This window comes from Mustela lutreola, chromosome 10, assembly GCF_030435805.1.
Source record: "Mustela lutreola isolate mMusLut2 chromosome 10, mMusLut2.pri, whole genome shotgun sequence".
NCBI lineage: Eukaryota > Metazoa > Chordata > Mammalia > Carnivora > Mustelidae > Mustela > Mustela lutreola.
Window position 1 is genome coordinate 27,254,954 of NC_081299.1, and position 21,153 is coordinate 27,276,106.

Consider the following 21,153-nt stretch of genomic DNA (forward strand, 5'->3'; position numbering starts at 1 on the left):
TGTGGTGAGTGCTATGAAGTGTGTAACCCTGATGATTCACAGACCTTGTACCCCTGGGGCAAATAATACATTATATGTTAATTAAAATAATTAATAAAAAAAAGAATCTCACAGTCTAGTAGAAGTGACGTGTACAATAAGTATAATACAGTGGAGTAAATGTTCTAATAGATACATGAACTAGATGGTATTTGGACCCAGCGTGAAGAGCATAACACTGTTTTTTTTGTTTTTTTTTTTTTTAAGATTTTATTTATTTATTTGACAGAGAGAAATCACAAGTAGATGGAGAGGCAGGCAGAGAGAGAGAGAGGGAAGCAGGCTCTCCGCTGAGCAGAAAGCCCGATGCGGGACTCGATCCCAGGACTCTGAGATCATGACCTGAGCCGAAGGCAGTGGCTCAACCCACTGAGCCACCCAGGTGCCCCAGAGCATAACACTGTTTGATAGAGAAGTGCATGTGTCAGGTAGTGCTCAGAGATGGTAAAAGGAATTGAGGATCATTTTCTGAGGATAATATTTTGCAGGTTTACTGAGGCCTAGAATGATTAAGTAATTCACTGGATTCGTTCTTTTCTGTCGTTTGTGAAATTCTTATCCCTTGCCAGAAATCAGTCTTTCTGGTATCCTACGGTATGGTGGTGAAAGCAATATCTTTATCAGTATGATTGTCTTTTAGAATTTTGACATCTTTAAATAGTGCAAGAATTACTTTATTTTGTATTTTGTATTTCATCATGGATAGGATTATGTGAATATATTTTTTTCCCCTTTTTTAGGGAGGTGGTTGACTCAATGGTTCAGCATTTTAAAGTGACTATATTTGGGGACCGTAGACCAGTTTATGATGGAAAAAGAAGCCTTTACACAGCCAATCCACTTCCTGTGGCAACTACTGGGGTAAGGTGTATTCCTTTATTGAAGAGCTATTCTTTGCAGTATCTCCCTTTATTTTTTATTTTTATTTATTTTATTTTTTTGAGAGAGAGATTGGGTTGGGAGGAGGGGGCATAGGGACAGGGAGGCAATCTCAAGCAGGCTTCACATCTGTCATGGAGCCCGACACGGGCTCAGTCCTACAACCCTGAGATCATGACTCAAGCTTAAACCAGGAGTCTGACCTCAATCAACTGAGCCACCCAGGCACCTAGCAATATCTCCCTTTAAATGCATTTATTACCGGGGCACCTGGGTGGCTCAGTGGTTTAAAGCCTCTGCCTTCGGCCCAGTTCATGATCCCAGAGTCCTGGGATCGAGCCCCGCGTCAGGGTCTCTGCTTAGCAGGGAGCCTGCTTCCTCCTCTCTCTCTCTGCCTGCCTCTCTGCCTGCTTGTGATCTCTGTTGAAAAAGAAATTAAAAATCTTTTTAAAAAAATGCATTTATTACCATTTTATTATAGTCCACATATATATGAGCATATTATTTATCTTTTTTAACTTTTTATTTTGAAATAATTTTATTTATATTTTTCTAGGTTTATGTTTTGTTTTGTTTTTAACTACACTTTTTTTTTTTTTTAAGATATTATTTATTTATTTGATAGACAGAGATCACAAGTAGGCAAGAGAGGCAGGCAGGGAGAGAGAGGAGGAAGCATGCTCTCCACGGAGCAGAGAGCCCAACGTGGGGTTCGATCCCAGGACCCTGGGATCATGACCTAAGCCCAAAGCAGAGGCTTTAACCCACTGAGCCACCCAGGCGCCCCTCTAGGTTTTTCTTTTTTAAGATTTTATTTATTTATTTGAGAGAGAGAGCAAGGGGTGAGGCAAAAGGAGAGGAAGAGGGATTAGCAGACTTCCTGCTCAGCAGGGACCCCTATGTAAGCCTCCATCCCAGGACTCTGGGATCATGACTTGTGCCAAAGGCAGACTCTTAACTGACTTAGCCACCCAGAAGCCTCTTGAAATCATTTAAAACATACTGAAAAGTTGTAAGAATTAAAGAACTCATGTAGACCTTTTACCCAGATTGACCAGTGTTCCTTAACTTTTACCACATTTGTCTTATCATTCTTTCTTTCGTTATCTTTGTAGATATTTATATAGGATGAAATACACATCCATGCTTATCTTTTCTTGAACCATTCAAGAGAAGGTTGTATGTGTCGTGCCCTTTAATATGTTTTTCTTAAGAACAAGGATAAAAATCAGAGTACGGTTATCCACTCCACTAAATTCTTCATTGGTATACTTTTATCTAATCAGCAACCCATATTCCAGTTTTGTCATTTGTTCCACTGATGACTTTTAGCATTTCTTCCCCTCTAATAAAAAATTCAGTACAGGTTCATGATTGTATTTAGATACCACATTTTGTTTGTTTGTTTTAAAGATTATTTATTTGAAAGAAAGCAAGGGCATGAACGGAGGTGGGGCAGAGGGAGAGGGAGAGATTCTCAAGCAGATCCCCATTTGAGAACAGAGCCCAACGCGCTCAGTTCACAAATCTGAGATCATGACCTGAGCCGAAATCAACAGTCAGATGCTTAATCTGCTGAGCCACCCAGTTTCCCCAAGATACCACGTCTTTTTAGTCTTCTTTATTCTGGAACAGCTTCATGACATTAACATGGTAGAAGATTACAGGCAAATTGTTTGTAGAATGTCACTCAATATGGGTTTGTCTGATTTTCTCTTGATTAGACTCTGATTAAACATTTTTGGCAGAAATAATTACACAAGTGTTCTTTCTTTATCAGTGGATCTTATCAGGAGACATTAATATGTATTTGTTCTATTAATGGTGATACTAAGTTTGATCACTTGGCTAAGCCAGTGTCTGCCAGGTTTCTCCTGTCAAGTTTTTCTTTTTCTCCTTTGGGGAGATAATATTTTTAACTGTGGTAAAATTTACCATGTGAGCCATTTTAGGGGCATGAATGTACATTTAATGTACATTTGTAATCGTAACCAGTCTTTATAACTCTATTTATCTTGTAAAACTGAAACTGTACCCATGAAATACTGAAGTCCCCATTCTCCCCTCCCCTCAGCGCCTGGCAGCCACCATTCTATCTTTTGTCTGTATGGCTTTGACTACTCTTAGTGCTTCATCTAAGTGGAATCATACGGTATTTGTGTTTTTGTGACTGACGTCACTTAGCTTTATGTCCTCAGAATTCGTCCATGTTGTTGCATGTGTCAGTATATCCTTCCTTTTTAAGGCTGAATAATACTCCATTGTGTGTATATACCACATTTTGTTTGTCCACATACCCATTGATGAACACCTTTTGGGTATTACAAAAATGCTGCTGGGAATGTATACAAATACCTGTTTCAGTTCTTGCTTTCAGTTCCTTTGTGTATAAGCGGTAATTTCTATTTTTAACATTTTGAGAAATCACCATACTGTTTTCCATAGTGGCTGCCCCATTGTTCTTTCACACCAGCAATGCACAAGCATTCCAAATTCTTCACACCCTTGCCAACACTTGCTGTTTTCTGGGTTGTTATTGTTGTTGTTTATTATAACCATCCTAATGGGTATGAGATTATATGTCACTGTGGTTTTGATTTACATTTCCCTAATGATTAGTGAGTTCAGCATCTTTTCATGAGCTCATTTGTGTATCTTCATCCTTTGCCCATTTTAAAAATTGGGATTAATTTTTACTGTTAAGTTTTAGGGTTTCTTCATACTTTCTTAACATATAGGATTTGCAAGTATTTTCTCACATTTTTTAGGTTGCCTTTTCACTCTGATGCACAGAAGTGTTTTGGGTTTTGTTTCTCGTTTTTTGAGTAGACTCCACACCCAGGGTGTGGCCCAACATGGGGCTTGAATTCAAGACACTGACTGAGATCACGACCTGTGCTGAGGTTACTTAAGAACCGGATGCTTAACCTACTGAGCCACCTAGGAGCCCCTAAGAAGTTTTTAATTTTTATATGGGAAATACTTTTTTTTTTTTTTTTAAAGATTTTATTTATTTATTTTACAGACAGAGATCACAAGTAGGCAGAGAGGCAGGCAGAGAGAGAGGAAGAAGCAGGCTCCCTGCTGAGCAGAGAGCCCGATGCGGGACTCGATCCCAGGACCCTGAGATCATGACCTGAGCCGAAGGCAGCGGCTTAACCCACTGAGCCACCCAGGCGCCCCTGGGAAATACTTTTTTTAAAAGATTTTTAAAATTTGTTTATTTTAGAGAGAGAATATGAGCCGGGGTGGGGATGGGGACAGAGGGAGAGAGAAAACCTCAGGCAGACTCGCTGCTGAGCGGGGCATCCGTGCAGGCTTCATCTCATGACCTTGAGATCATGACCTGAGCCCAGATGGGAGAGTTGGTCACTTAACTGAATGAGTCACCCAGTCACCCAGATATGGGAGATACTTTAAGGCTCCTGTTTCTCATTAGATTTTTAAGTAATTGATGATTCTTACTTGGAAGAATTATTAGTAATTAGTAACGCTGATTTTCTAGTTCTGTCATTCCTTCTACATTTATTAGTTGATATTGACTATAACGGAGAGCATTTTATTTTCCCTAATTTATTTGTCTTTATTTATTTCACTGCCCCATTTGGCCATTGGGAGCCCCTTTAAGATGATTCCTGTTTCCTTTTTGATCACACACTTTATTTTGTGTACTTCCTTACTTTCTGACACAAGATGATCCAGGCTTTTCTTATGTTTTCCCTGCTGTGGCCATGCAGCTGGCCCTTTCTCAGAGAAACAATGGTTTCTTTAAGTTGGGGGATGCAACTTACAAACCAAAATCTGGGTATGTATTCATGCTGCTAGGTTATAGGTGTTTCTAAAATGGATGAAGGTAGGAAATAAAAATATATAAGTGAAAGAAATAATATATAATACTATATGTCATGTAGTGAACCTGCCATAAGTATTCTACACAAGTACAACTTATTGTATAATATTATATATATAATATATAAATATAACAAATATATTAATAAATATATATATGAAGTCATGAGTTGAAACTGATTCTCTAAATTTCGGTTTATTCCCCCAGAATTCCTCCTTTACTCCCCACATTGCATATTTGTATCTTCCTTCTTTTTTGAACCATAGAACATCACTGCCTTTACACATCTGTTCATTCCTACCATACAAATAAAATTGTTTCAGAATTGCTACACCATACCACCCACCTCTCCTCCACATCCCCAGTTGAGAATATATTCAGTATACTGCGTTCAAGAGTTCCTTGCATTAATATTTTCTGTGTCTCCTCCTTTAAGTATGGTTAGGTAATTCATTTGAAACATTCGGTTCTATTTAATTTTCGTTATATTTTAATTTTTTCACTTTATCCTTCTTGATTTTATTTTTAATTTTTTTAACTGACAAAACTTTATTTTAAAAAAATTTATTTAACATGGTTCCAGAAATCAAAACTATGCTGAAAAATATACTCGGAATTGTTATTCTCCTTTATTTCTTCCCATCCTTTGAAAGTAACCAGTTTCTTTGTTTCTGGTTCATGCTTCTTGTGTTTCTTTTTGCAGAAATGAGATATATGTATATTTCCCACTTTCTTCTTTTTCACCAAAAGATGGCATACTATTTGTAATCTTGTGTACTTTTCTTTTTTTGCCTAACAGTACAACTTAGAGATTATTGATTTAGCATTGAGGTTGGCTTTTTATTTTTGCTCTGTTTTTTCTTAAATATCTTTTTAACTTAAAAGTAATTGTTCTTATCTTTTTCAACTTATCAGTTGATTGTTTCCCCATCAACAGGTAGATTTAGATGTTACTTTACCTGGGGAAGGTGGAAAAGATCGACCTTTCAAGGTGTCAATTAAATTTGTCTCTCGGGTGAGTTGGCACCTACTACATGAAGTACTGACAGGACGGACCTTGCCTGAGCCACTGGAATTAGACAAGCCAATCAGCACTAATCCTGTTCATGCCGTTGATGTGGTGCTACGACATCTGCCCTCCATGAAGTGGGTGCTTCTGGCTTTTTCTTCTTTTTAGATTTTCAGTGTGAAGGCTTTCTTCCCAAGAGCAGGTTGTGCAGCCCTTCTTTGATTAACCTTCACGTGTTAGATCTTTTGATTACTTCATTTAAAAAATAGCATGCATACAAGTTCATTGACAACAGAAGTATGTTACAGAAAAAATTCTGATTTTTGAAAGTGAATGCACATCATTAACATAGCTATTCTAGTGTATACCTTTTAGAAAAATGTCTAACCTTTATCTTAGAAGCTATAAATCTTGAATAACTGACATGTTTAGTTAAGTCCCCTTATTCTAAAGGTAATTTCATTATTTATACAATAATACCAATTTGTGTTGAAATTGCTACACTCTTAATCACACTGTCACCTTACAAGTGTATGTTTGTATTTATGTGCCTGTATATGTAGGATCAATGTGTCTTTTTAAAGAAAAATAGGTTTTGGAAACACATTTATAGAAATAGACTTTTGATCAATATTTATTTACTCTTTAGCATTTCCTAAGTTTGGAACTGGTTTTTCTTTTCACATGTTTCTAATAAAGTATTTTAAATAAAATTTATTCTTATGCAAACTAAGATGAATTTTGGAAGGGAGAATTTCAGTGAAGGATACTGATGGTTTTTGTTTTGTTTTTGTTTTTCATTTAGAGTGGCTGCTTTTTGCTTTCACAAATTTGGAAAATATTTAGTTTCATATATTCCTAATGATAAACATCGTTAGGATAACTTAAGTTTAGGTACTCTAGACTACTGTATTCTGCAAATTTATATACCTATATGGCAGTGAAAGGACTGAACATGACATTTTAATTTTTATAGATATACGCCTGTGGGGCGTTCCTTTTTCTCAGCTCCAGAAGGATATGACCACCCCCTCGGAGGCGGCAGGGAAGTATGGTTCGGATTCCATCAATCTGTCCGACCTGCCATGTGGAAAATGATGCTTAATATTGATGGTAAGGGAGCTAAAACCACATTCTGTCTTGGGTAGTTGAATCCTGTCTATGCGTTCTGTGTGTGCAGTTTATATATAATTATACGTACTGGTGTCTTGGGAGTAATATTTGGACACATACTAAGACAGAGTCGAAAAACCTTTGTATTTTTATTACGTTTTGTTTAGAAAGCCTTTACACAGAAGTTGTTCTGGAATGCCACTAAGCATGAAGTAAGCACATTAAAGCATGTACAAAAGCCTTGACATGATTATCTGAACAATCTCACTTTTGTCCTTTTAACTCTTAAGTCAGTATTTCATTATGAAATTCATGTTTTAAAGGAAAATAGTCTGTTGGTCATGGTGAGCCCAGGTGTTATACCTACCACTGATGCTTATAGTGGTGCTAATTGTACTTTCATTTTTAGCTCATAAATATTTTTGAGTATATATAAAAGTAGGGGGAATAGTATGATAAACTGCCACTTATGTGCTGCCTGTGAAGAATCTTCCACCTTCCTTAAACTTCCTATATTTCCTCTTCTAAATCAGATCCCAGATAACAAGTTATTTTGCCTCTACTACTTTAGTATGTGCCTCTTAAAAAATGGGTGTTTTCTTACATAGTCATAATGCCATTATCTTATATAAGAAAATTTTAGTAATCATTTATTTGTAGCCTCTAGTTCCCTGTCTGTAATCAGATGTCCTTGATTATTTTAGATATGTCCTTTTATAGTTAGATGGTTCTAATCAGGTTCCAAACAAGATCCACCTATCATGTTTAGCTGATACACTTTTTTAATGTAGTAGTCCCATTTCTTTCCTCCTGTTTTGTTTTGTTTTGTTTTGTCTTAAATGCCATTGACTTGTTAAGGAAGCTCTGTCACTTTTCCTGAAGAATATCCAAAAATCCACATTTGTCTTTTGTTCTTGTGGTGTCATTATGTTATTCCGCTGTCCCCTATATTTCCTGAAAGTGAAAGTTAGCCCTAGAAGTTTGGTTCGATTCTGGTTCAGAATACTTCATACGTGCTTCATATTGTATATTAGAAGACACAACAGTATCTAGAGGTTCCAGTTTTAGTGATACTAAATCAGTTGGCCTGATCTCTCCATTGTAAATCTCCCAGTCAACATTTCTATTACTAATATTCCATTCAATAATCATCATTACCCAGATCATCTGTTTCACTAGTGATTACCAAGCGGTATTTTTCCTAATTCTGTATTTGTTGTCTTTGATAGTATTTTGCTTTCTAGCACAGGAGGAAATTTCAGGCTCATCTTGTATTTCCTGCTCTGTATGTGGAATCAGCCATTCCTTCAAGGATCCCTAGATCTTTCCAGATCGCTCCCTAGTTTCTGCATTATTTTCAGTTGCTTCTACCATTGTGGGAATATGTCACTGAGGAGCTATATCTCAGAAGTCCTCTTTCAATGTACAGGAGGGGTGTTTAGTTTGCCATTTCAGAACATTGTTTCCTGTATATGTAGATACATCTTTAAGATAGATTTCAAGAGGGAAGATTAGTAGGTCAAAGGCAAATGTATTTGTAATTTTGATCATTATTGTCAGATTGTCCTCTGTAGAGGTTCTAAGTATTGTGCATCAGTGAGTGAGACTACCTGTTTTGTTGCCTCTAGAAATGTGAAACTCTAGATTCTCTTAATTGGATTTGTAAGAAATCATTTCCTCATGAACTTTTGCATTTGGCCATCTTTTCACATGTGTAAGGGTCACCTTATTTCTTTTTTTTTTTTAATTAGCTGTTTTTGTCTTTTGCCCTTTTTTTCTGTTGGATTTTCAGTTTTCTCATTTACTGAGAGCTTTCTAAATTAAGGATATTGACCCCTTGTATTGTGAATTGTGTTTATCCTTGATTATTGGTCTTTTAACCTGTAGTATGGTCTTGTTTTTATATTTTGCCATGTAGAAATTTGTGTCTTTGGGGGTTGAGGGATAGTAAATACATATACAAAGACACTTTAATGTAGTAGTCAGTCATTTCTTTAATGGCTTATAGTATCTTATAAGGCTAGTCTCAAATTTCTCCTCAGGCTTTTCTAGGCTATTCTTTTTTTTATTTTATTTTTTTTTATTTTTTTAAGGTTTTTATTTTATTTTACTTATTTATTTGACAGAGAGAGAGAGATCACAAGCAGGCAGAGGCAGGCAGAGAGAGAGAAGTAAACAGGCTCCCCGCCGAGCAGAAAGCTCAACGTGGGGCTTGATCCCAGAACCCGGAGACCAGGACCCGAGCCAAAGGCAGAGGCCTAACCCATTGAGCCACCCAGGCACCCCTCTAGGCTATTCTTAATTATTTTACCATGTAGACTGTAGAAACACCAGTGGATGTGGAAGAATGGTCTGTTATTTTTATTATTAAAATCTCATTACATTTATAAATCGTTAGGACAAATTGGCATCTTTAAGATACTAAGTCTTTCTGGCCAAGAAAACACTGTACCTTTTTATTGGTGCAAGATTACTTTTGTTTCTTTCAGGGGTATTTTAAAGTTTTCCTCATGTAAAAGTTGCACATATCTTGTACATATTCCCTCCCCCTTTTTTTGGCTATTAAATGGATTTATACATTCTAACTGGTTATTGTTCACATACATGAAGGCCTTTGACTTCTGTATACCTTCTCTGTTTCATTGAGTTCCATTTTTTTATAGTAGTTATTCAAGTAATTTTCTTGGTATTTCTAGGTTATAATCATTTCATCTACAGATAATGATAGGTTTACCTCTTCCTTTGGATTTTTATACTTCTAATTTTTTTCTTATCAGATTATATTGACTAATTAGACAGTGTTAAGTGATTAGTGGGCATCTTCTTTTTATTCCTTACCGTAGAAAGGAATGCTTCCATTGTTTCTACATTAAGTATGATATATACATATATATGTATATGTATAAGAGCATCTGTTGATTTCTATTTTATTAAGTACTTTTAATCAAGAATGGATGTTGAATTTGTCAGATTTTCTTCTTAGGATCACTGGAGCTAATGATATGATATTTCTTGTCTTTTTAACGAAACACTGAACCAAACTTGTGTTTCTTGATTCTTTTAATGTGATGCTGTATTCTGTTTGCTGATATTTTACTTTTTTAATCAAAATGCAAAAGTAAGTTTGATCTGATCTGTAATCTTTTTTTCTGTAATCTTTTTCAACTTTTGGTGTTAATCATTTATCTCATAAAAAATTTAGAAGTTTTATTTTCTAAAATGTACAAGTTTTTAAATAGTATTAAAATTGTTAGCTCTTGAAATAAAGTTAGAGACAGTTTATGATAACTTACTAATATGAGGAATTTGCAAAACAGGACAGAGGATCATAGGGAAAGGGATGGAAAAATGAAACAAGACAAAACCAGAGAGGGAGACAAACCATAAGAGATTCTTAATCTCAGGAAACAAACTGAGGGTTGCTGGAGTGAAGGGGGGATGGAAGGAATGGGGTGTCTAGGTGATAGACATTGGGGAGGGTATGTGCTATGGTGAGTGCTGTGAATTGTGAAAGACTGATGAATCACAGGTCTGTACCCCTGAAACAGATAATACATTATATGTTAATTTAAAAAATAATACATTATATGTTAATTTAAAAAGAAAGAAAAAAATTGTCAGCTCTTTCAAGATTTGGTAGAATTCTCCTATAAAATCTTGTTGCATGGTCTGTTTTGCTTGATGTGTAGTAGCTGTTGGAAAACTTCCATTCATTTTGTGAAAATCAGTTTGTTTAGGTTCAGTCTGGGGTTCAGTTTTGGTAGGTTATATCTTACTAGAAAATTATTTTATCTGTATTTGATTTTTTTTTTTTTTTTAAAGATTTTATTTATTAACTTGACAGAGAGAAATCACAAGTAGACGGAGAGGCAGCCAGAGAGAGAGAGAGGGAAGCAGGCTCTCCGCCGAGCAGAGAGCCCGATGCGGGACTCGATCCCAGGACCCTGAGATCACGACCCGAGCCGAAGGCAGCGGCCCAACCCACTGAGCCACCCAGGCGCCCCTATCTGTATTTGATTTTTATAGAGAGTTTTATATAGTTTCTTATTTTTTGAAATTATTTCTACTTCTCTGGTTTCCCCCCATTTCTTATTTTGTGTATTTGTGTTTTGTCCATTTTATTTGTGTTTTGTCCATAGTAGTTTAAATAACTGGTTTCAACACCTGCTGCCACAGGCCACCTGGCAAAAGAGCTTTTGAAACTTTTTTTTTTAAGTTCTCTGGCTTTCTGTTTTCTAAATTCTTAATTTCTGCTTTTAGCTTTATAAATGTTTTCTTTTTTCCTCTTTTGTTACTTTAGTTGTTTTTCTAACTTTTTGAGCTGTTAGTCACACATTTTCATTTTTTCTTAATGTTGACATTATTTAAAACAATGAATTTTCTTCAGATCACTATTATAGCTACATTCCAAAGCCTCTAATGTGTAGAAGGTTTTTTTGTTTTGTTTTGTTTTTAAGATTTTATTTATTTATTTGACATACAGAGATCACAGGTAGGCAGAGAAACAGGCAGAGAGAGAGGAGGAGGCAAGCTCCCTACTGAGTGGAGAGCCCCGCATCGGGCTCGATCCCAGGACCTTGGGATCATGACCTGAGCCGAAGGCAGAGGCTTTAACCCACTGAGCCACCCAGGCGCCTCTAATGTGTAGAAGTTTTATTATTGTCTAGAAACACCACAAATTTAATTTGTATTTTCCCTCTTATCCAAATGTTGATTGAGAGACTTTTTATATTTTCTGATTGAAGAACTTTTTATTTTCTGATTTTGTTATAAATTTCTAGTTTTGTGGGTTGTTAATCAGAGAATGTGGCTTATATTTCTCCTTTTAGAATTTGTTTAGGTTTATTTTGTAGTCTAGAGGCTCTTGGGTGGCTCATTGGGTTGTGTCCAACTCTTCATTTTGGCTCAGGACATGATCTCAGGGTAATGAGATTGAGCCCTGCATCAGACTCCCTACTCAGGACAGAGTCTGCTTGAGATTCTTCTCCCTCTGCCTCCTGCCTCTTTGCTTTTCCCCATGCTCACAGGTATGTGAGCCCTCTCTCTGTGTGTCTCTCTCTTTTTTTTTTAAACTTTTTTTTTTTTTCAAAGATTTTATTTATTTGACAGACGGAGATCACAAGTAGATGGAGAGGCAGGCAGAGAGAGAGAGAGAGAAGCAGGCTCCCTGCTGAGCAGAGAGCCCGATGCGGGACTCGATCCCAGGACCCTGAGATCATGACCTGAGCCGAAGGCAGCGGCTTAACCCACTGAGCCACCCAGGCGCCCCTGTGTGTCTCTCTCTTGAAGGAAGGATTTGCTGAGGTATATTTTGTAGTCTAATACATAGTCAAATATTGTGAAAGCTCAGTATGTATTTGAAAATACATATATTCAATTATCAGAGTTGAGTTAAATGAATATCCATCAGTGCTTACCATTTAGATTATATTATTTCTGTTTACTAGTTCTCTCAGACTGGGAGAAAAATTTTAAAATTTCTGCTATTACTATGTTTCTCTCTCCCATATCTCCTTTGATTTCTGCTTTCTTAATGTTGCTGCTGTATTATTAAGGGCTTTTATATACCTCTTTTTTCATTGTGAACTGTACCCTTTACAATGATAAAATGACCTTTTTATACTTTGGGGTAAAAGTCTGTGTAATCTAATGAAAGAATTACAATCCATTTGTTTGTGAACCTATCCTGTCAACTTTTCTTTTCCTTTATCTTTTTTAATACTTTCTGAATCACAGATGTATCTTGGAGACAGCATAGAATGGTTTTGCTTTGTAGGTCAATCTAAAGCTTTTTTTGTGTTAATGCATGAATTAAGCTAGATAATAAGAAGGACATACATGCTTGGTCTTAGTTGTGTAACATTATTTTATATTCTATTTTCTGATTATATATGTTCTTGAAACTTCAGATGGTCTGTGTGCTTTTTATTTTATTTATTTATTTTAAAGATTTTATTTACTTGACAGACTGAGAAAGAGAACACAGGCGGGGGCGGGGGTGGTAGTGGGGTGGGGGTATGGGGGCAGATGCAGAAGCAGGCTGAGCTGGGAGACTGACAAGGGGCCTGATCTCAGGACCCTGGGATCATGACCTGAGCTGAAGGCAGACACTTTTAACGCCCCTGTTTGTATGCTTTTTAAATAATAGTTTTGATATCAAGAAGGGTTTTTTCCCCCCACTATGGTAACTCTTTATACTTACACTTTCATATAATACTCATGTTTGTTTGGTTTTTTTAAACTACTATTTTTTTTTTGAAGTGTGGTTGATAATGTTATACTAGTTTCAGGTGTACAACATAGTGATTGGACAAGTTTGTATATTATGCTATGCTAACCACTCATCTTTCTCTCTTTTAAGCAGTGTCTTTTTTCCTTTATAAGTAACAATTATATTAGCTTTTTTCTGTTCCTTCCCTTGTTTCCTCTCCTTTACTAACTTGTTTTAGCAAATATACCATTATTTTATTGTTCTTTATAATTTTGCTTAAACTTTTATTATTTGACTTTCAACATTGACTCCTCTGTTACTGTAAGGTATAGTGAGTTTATCCTGCTTCTTATTTTCCACTATCATTGTATATTGTATTTGTATGTATTATTATTCCTACATTATTAGAGTATGTAACAGTTGCATTCCATTCTATCACTAGTATATCCATTTGCTTTCATCTGAAATCTATAATTAAGTGTATTTGTGCTGTCAGTCCTTTTGCTGAAATTTTTCTTGTCATCTCTTGGTTGCAGTTGTCCTCAGTTATTTCATGTGTATATGTGTTGTAGTAGTTTTTTTATTTTTTTTATTTAGATTCAATTAGCCAATATATAGTACATCATTAGTTGTTGTTTTTTTTATTTGGCAGAGAGAGAGAGAGACCACAAGTAGGCAGAGAGGCAGGCAGAGGGGTCAGGAGGGAGGAAGCAGGCTTCTTGCCCAGCAGAGAGCCCAATGCAGGGCTCAATCCCAGGACCCTGAGATCGTGACCCGAGCTGAAGGCAGAGGCCTAACCCACTGAGCCACCCAAGCACCCCAACATCATTAGTTTTTGACATAGTGTCAGATTCTTCATTAGTTGCATCTAACACCCAGTGCTCATCAAAACACATGCCCTCCTTAATGCCATCACCCAGTTACCCCATCTCCCCACCCCTCCTTTCCACAACCCGTAGTTTGTTTCCTGGAGCCAAGAGTCTCTCATGGTTTGTCTCCCTCTCTGATTTCTTCCCATTCAATTTTCCCTTCCTTCCCCTATGGTCCTCTGCTCTATTCCTTTTATTTCACTTAGCATAATACCACCCAGTTCCATCCATGTGGATGCAAATGGTAGGTATTCATCCTTTCTGATGGCTGAGTAATATTCCATTATATATGAATCACATCTTCTTTATTCATTTATTCATTCATCTGTTGAAGGACATCTCGGCTCCTTCTACAGTTTGGCTATTGTGAACATTGCTGCTATGAACATGGTGCATGTGTCCCTTCTTTTCACTACATCTGTATCTTTGGGGTACATATCCAGTAGTGCAGTTGCTGGATCATAGGGTAGCTCTATTTTAACTTCTTGAGGCACCGCCATACTATTTTCCAGAGTGGCTACACCAACAGTGTAAGAGGATTCCCCTTTCTCCACATCTTCACTAACATTTGTTGTTCCCTGTCTTGTTAATTCAGTTGTTTCTTCAAAAAGAGAAGGGCTCATGAATAAGAGCTAAGTGTTACCATACTGAAAACCATTTACTTACAGCCTTGTTCCTGAAGGATTGTTTGTCTAAGACATAAAATTATTGACTTACACTTTCTTGACTATCTGCTAAGTATTTGTCTCCTGTCTTCTGACATTGATGTTCAGTAGAGAAGTATAATATCAGCTTGATTTTCTTCACCCTAGAAGGGACCTATTTTTTCCTCTGGTTGCTAAAATTATATTTTTACACTTCTTTCACTGGATTTTTTTGTTGATCTTGACCATTTTAGGTCAGTTTTCAAAGGATTCCCTTTGAAAATGTAGGTTCAAGTATTCTGGGGTTTTTTTGTTGTTTAATTTTCTTATAAAACATTACTATTCTATTTGCTCCTTGCTGTGCCTTTTTTAGTGTAATTTTCACCATGTGCTCCTTTTTTCAACTTCTAAAAATCTTTTTCTTCCATTTCTTTCATGAATCAGGTCTATGATACTTTTGTCTTTACTTCTTTGACTGGCTGTCTCTTCTCTAAGTTCTTGAATTGCTGCTCGGAGATTTTCCTCTCCATTCCTTCCCTTTTTTTCCTTCCTTCCCTTCTTCCTTTCTTCCTTCCTTTTAATGTTTATTTATTTATTTAATTTCTACACCCAGCGTAGGGCTCATACTCACAACCCCAAGATCAAGAGTCCCATGCTCTTCTGACTTACCCAGCCAGCCACCCTTGTGAGATTTTCCTAATAGTTGTATTAAGAAGTTTTAAATTCATGGGGCACCTGAGTGGCTCAGTCAGTTAAGTGACCAACTCTTGATTTCAGCTCAGGTCATGAACTCAGGGTCCTGAGATTGAGCCCTGCATTAGACTCCCTGCTCTGTGGGAAGTCAGCTTAAGGATTCTCTCTCCCTCTCCTTCTGTGCACTGCCTTCCCCCCCCCCCCACTGTTAATATATGTGCTCACATATGCACTCTTACTCTCAAAATAAATAAATCTTCTTTATTAAAAAAAAACATATTTTTTAAATTCATGTTAAAAAGTAGTGTTATGGGACGCCTGGGTGGCTCAGTTGGTTGAGCAGCTGCCTTCAGCTCGGGTCATGATCCCAGCGTCCTGGGATCGAGTCCCACATCGGGCTCCTTGCTGAGCAGGGAGTCTGCTTCTCCCTCTGCCTCTGCCTGCCATTCTGTCTGCCTGTGCTCGCTCTCTCCCCACCCTCTCTCTGATAAATAAATAAAAAATCTTAAAAAAAAAAAAAAAGTAGTGTTATGAGGGCGCCTGGGTGGCTCAGTGGGTTAAAGCCTCTGCCTTCGGCTCAGGTCATGATCCCAGGGTCCTGGGATCGAGTCCCGCATCGGGCTCTCTGCTCGGCGGAGAGCCTGCTTCCGTCTCTCTCTCTGCCTGTTTCTCTGCCTACTTGTGATCTCTGTCTGTCAAAAAATAAATAAAAAATCTTTTAAAAAAAAAAAGTGTTATGGGTTTCCTCTACTTTGTGGTAATTTTTTGTTGAGTTTTGTCAGGGATGTTGACCGTTTGACCTTTTTTATGGCATCTTTCTGCAGATACCACTCGTTTTTTACTCATATTTGAATTAGATGAGCTTTTCCAAACTACATATTGGAAGACTCTGGAGTGAGGAGAGGAGGAACAGGACATTAGGAGCAAGGTGGTTTCCCAGGTTTCTCTTTTCAAGGCCTCTGTCCTCTGTTCTGATGGGTTCTTTCTAAAAATATAGCTATGTCTCCTTTGCCTCTTAGTAATTTACGTGTATATGAGGTGAGAACTACCAGCCACCAGGTCCTTACTAGTTTCTGCTACCAAGGGATACAACTCCTGCCTTTTAAACTGCCTGCTTCAAATGTTAACAGAATTTGTGAAGGGTGTACAGAAGATCTTTGTGGTGTTCTATGAACTTTTCTGTAAGCTGAAGTTACAGATGAAAAGTGCGTGCCTTGCTTTTAAAGGAGTACTAGTGTCTGAGATCTTTCGCTTCCAGACCACCCTCCACTCATTCTCATGGCACTTTTACACCTCCTTTTTTCTACTGTCTTCTGAGATTTTCCCGGTAAATCTCAGTTCTAAACATTGCAGTTCCCACTTAGGATAGGACCCTCTCTTTCTGGGAGTGAAAATTTGTTATTCCCTTACTAGACTCTTTTTATACTTATCTTGCATAAGTTCTACCACTACCAAGTACTTTGGGCCATATTCACTTATAATTTGGTATTTCACTTTTTCACTGTCTCCTGGGTTCACCAAATATGTAGAGGGGTTTTCTTTTCTTTTTAAATACATTCTCTTTGTTGTTCTGTATTGGGTTCTAAGGAGAAAAGTGGAAAAATTTGGAAATAAAATGCTATTTTCTTACTGGAACTTAAAGTCTAGCTTTGGATATTATTAAATAATTTCTAAATAAGCCATTGGTCATATAAATCGCAAAGAAAATTTTAAGTATTTTGAACTTAATGATAATGAAAATAATACATATCAGAACTGGTAAGGATAGCTAAAAACAATGCTAAGAGAGAATTTAAAACTTTAAATGCCTTTCAGAAAAGAAGAAAAGCATCAAGGACCTAAGTATTCATCTCAACAAGTTATAAAAATAGAAAATAAATACAAAGCAAATAGAAGGAAATAAGAGTTAAAAACAGAAATTAATGAAATAGAAAACAAATTTATTTTGTAGGTAGGAAGACTTGAAAAGTTTTTAAGAAGGATAGTGACATGATCATATTTGTTTTCCAGAAAGAGACCTCTGGCAACAGTATGGAGAATAGATAGAGGAGAAAAAACTAATCTCAGAAGCCAGTTAGGAGGCTTTTTCAATCACTAGTTCAGGTAAGAGATGGTGATGGTCTAATGTGGGATGGAGAGAAAGGAACCATATTATAAGCAATAAGCTGAAAAAATAGATTTAAGAGCCATGTCCAGAAAATAACTTTGGGTATAGTTACTGGCACATGGAACTAAGTGGAAATGAACAGACCAGAGGATTTACTAGGTTTTTGAAAGAATTGCTTTTGGAAATAAACTTATAACCCTGGTATATTTGTCAGGTTCAACCAGGGAAACAGAACCTGTAGATCTAGAGAGAGATTTGGCTTACGTAGTTGCAGGGCCTCGTGAGGCAAGTCTGAAATCCATAGAATAGGCTGTCAGGAAGGGCAGACTGGGACTAGTGGGCATGGGCTGAAGCTGCTGTTCACAGATGGAAGTTCTCCTCTGTCTCTCTTGGGGAAACACCAGCCCTGCTGTAAGGCCCTGCTGTTCAGCCCTGCTGAACGAGGCCCACCCACATTATCCAGGATAATCTCCTTTACTTAGTCAACTGATTATGGATTTTAATTACATCTATTACTTATGCTATAATACCTAGATTAGTGTTTGAATAGCTGACAACTAGTAACCCAGCCAAGTTGATGCATTTGAAAAACAAAAATATACCTGACCTGCAAAGTTACTCAATCTTTGAAACAATCTTCATGTTCCCAACCCTTCAGGCTCAGTGACTGTGCTATATTATAAACTAGCTTCCAAGAAGGGCATACTCACCAACCTATAATCGGAATAATGATTCATTCATACCAGGTGTGAATGGTAGTGCTGTCAGTTGAATTGGGAGATAGATGTGCTGTTGCTGATTAGTTGGCAGTACATACCGTATATAAATAAATCAAATGTTAATATGTCCATAGCTTGAAAATCCTCTGGGACATATGGATAAAGATTATAATAGGTAGTTGGAAATGCAGATAAGAAAATCTGTAGTGGTGGGAGCTAGAAGTAAAAGTATGGGAACTCCTCAGTATACAAATTTATATTTGAAACTATAGAAATGGAAAAACTTCTTTAGGAATAGTATTTAAAATAGGAATGAGGAGGATAAAGCCATTGGGAATCCTAGCATTTAAGGAAGGAAGAAGGACCAGTGAGCAGATAACGATTATCACAGGCAGTATGAGAGCTAAATAATGGTGTCAGGGAACCCAAGGGAGGAAACATTCATAGAGTAGATAATTTCACAGTTAAGCAGTGGGAACTTTTCCAGTAAAATCAAGAATAAAGGAAGGATATCAAGGCGATGATATTTTAGTTATTTTGTGTTTGCTAACCTCTATTCTTCTTACAGGTTTCAGTCTACATGTTACTTCCTTGAGAAGCAGCATTTGACACCCTCTCCCTCCCCATATCCAGCCATCCCCCAAGTATGAATTAGGTATTTCTTTTCTGTATTCCCATAGCACAGTGTACTCCCCCTGTAATATAGCATGTGTTCCTCAGCATTATAAGTGTTTATTGTTCTTTGTCTCCTGTTAGAATGAAAGCTCCACAAAGCTAGGGACTGTCCATCTTAATCACCAGTGTACATACCCTCCATGCTTAGCACAGTTCTTGGTCATATTAAGCAAAGAATGAATAGATAAAATCAAGAACCTCTAAATTATCCTGGAAAGTTAAAAGAATATTTGGACAAGTAAGTGATACAATGAGATCAAGAGTTTGAATTGAAAAGAAGGTACACATAAATAAGATTTTTGAGAGGTCTCTAAGATAAAACTTGATTGAAAGACAAAAGAGAAAATCTAAATGAATGAAATTGAGAAGACTCGATTTGGTAAGATGTCAGTTTTCCCCAAATTAATCTGTAAATGCAGTTTCAAATAAAATCTCAGGGACGCCTGGGTGGCTCAGGGGGTTAAGCCTCTGCCTTTGGCTCATGTCATGATCTCAGGGTCCTGGGATCAAGCCCTTCATTGGGCTCTCTGCTCAGCATGGAGCCTGCTCCACATCCCCCTCCCCAACCCCCCACCTGCCTCTGCCTACTTGTGATCTCTGTTTGTCAAATAAATAAATAAAATCCCAGCAGGGTATATCATGAAACTTAATCAGTAAATATTAAGGTTTATATGGAAAAATAAGTGTCCAAGAAAAGCCAATATAATTTTAAATAAGAGTAAAGAAGGAGGAATTGCTCTCTTTATTTTAAAACTATAACAATTAGTATTCCACAGTGCTTTAAGTGCAGGGACAGACAGATCAGTGAGGCAGAATACAGAGACCAGAAATAAGCCATATGTATGCATGGAAACCTTGTAAAATGTCTGGCAGCATTTCATATCATTGAAGAAAGAGAATATTTAATAAATGGTGTTTAGGTGGCGCCTGGGTGGCTCAGTGGGTTGGGCCGCTGCCTTCAGCTCTGGTCATGATCTCAAGAGTCCTGGGATCAAGCCGGGCACTCTGCTTAGCAGGGAGCCTGCTTCCTCCTTTCTCTCTGCCTGCTTGTGATCTCTCTCTGTCAAATAAATAAATAAAATCTTTTAAAAAAATTAAAAAATAATAAATGGTGTTTATACAGTTAACTACATGAGAAAAATAAATTAGAACCATTCCACATCACATCCAAAATCTATTTCTAGGTGTATTTTAATCCTAAATGCGTAATGCAAAACTTAGAAATGCTTTCTTTCGAAATTCTTTTAGAAGAAAATAAGAGAATTACCTCTAATGTTGTATAAAATATAAAATGTATAAATCAGAAGATAATAGTGATAAGCTTGGCTACATCAAAATTTAAAACTTGTGTTATAAAGGTAATCATAAACAGTTAAAATGCTAGGAGAATATTTATAGTACATACAACCAAGAGTTTTACAAAATATAAGGACAGATCAATAGTAAAACAGGTAGTTCAGAAAAGAGGAGACCCAAATGATCAATAAACACATGAAAATCAGATTCTCAAAAAAAAAGAAAAGAGGGGCGCCTGGGTGGCTCAGTGGGTTAAAGCCTCTGCCTTCGGCTCAGGTCATGATCCCAGGGTCCTGGGATCGAGCCCCACATGGGCTCTCTGCTCAGCAGGGAGCCTGCTTCCTCCTCTCTCTGCCTGTCTCTCTGCCTACTTGTAATCTCTGTCTGTCAAATAAATAAAATCTTTAAAAAGAAAAGAAAAGAAATCAGATTCTCAAATTCATTAGTGATTAGCAAATGAAATAAATAAATTTTCATTTCAAACCCAGCAGGTTTATAAAAATTAAAGTCTTTTTTTTTTTTTTTTTTTAATATTTATTTGAGACAGAGATGATGAGAGAACATGAGCAGGAAGGATGAAGAGAAGCAGACTCCCCGCTTAGCAGGGGCTCGATCCCTGGATGTTGGGATCGTGACCTGAGCTGAAGGGAGATGCTTTACCAGTTGAGCCATTCAGATACCCCAAAATTAGTCTTAAATCAAATGTTAGTGAGGATACAAAGTTAAAGGAACTCACACACTATCTATAGTAATATCATTTGGCATAGCTACTTTGGAGAGCAGTTTTCAGTATCTAGAAAGGATGAAGTAAAGATTAAATGACACATATCTTAAAACCCATAATAATATACGATAGAGATAATCTGGCATATGTGCTTGAGGCATTATTTGTTAATAGCAGAAAACTGGAAGCAGCCTAATTCCTTATCAGTGTTTCCTTGGGAGGCATTCTGAATACATAAATTGTTATAAAATATTGTGGTATACTCTATGACAGTTAAATGAGTGAACCAGATCTACACGTATCAGCACAGATCATCATCAAAAAC

At 37.0% G+C, this 21,153-nt stretch overlaps 1 protein-coding gene across 4 annotated transcripts in view; it reads left to right on the forward strand.

Annotated features, from left to right (window-relative positions):
* Positions 1–21,153, forward strand: part of LOC131809805 (protein argonaute-3) — a 132,612-nt gene that overhangs the window by 44,665 nt on the left and 66,794 nt on the right. For all 4 annotated transcript variants that reach the window (XR_009345307.1, XM_059137232.1, XM_059137231.1 and 1 more), the window contains exons 3-5: positions 780–900; positions 5,706–5,914; positions 6,754–6,890. Coding sequence is in view for 3 of the 4 variants with exons in the window: in XM_059137232.1 (XP_058993215.1) it covers positions 780–900; positions 5,706–5,914; positions 6,754–6,890 (467 nt within the window). In the remaining variant the exon portion in view is untranslated. The remainder of the gene's footprint in view (positions 1–779; positions 901–5,705; positions 5,915–6,753; positions 6,891–21,153) is intronic.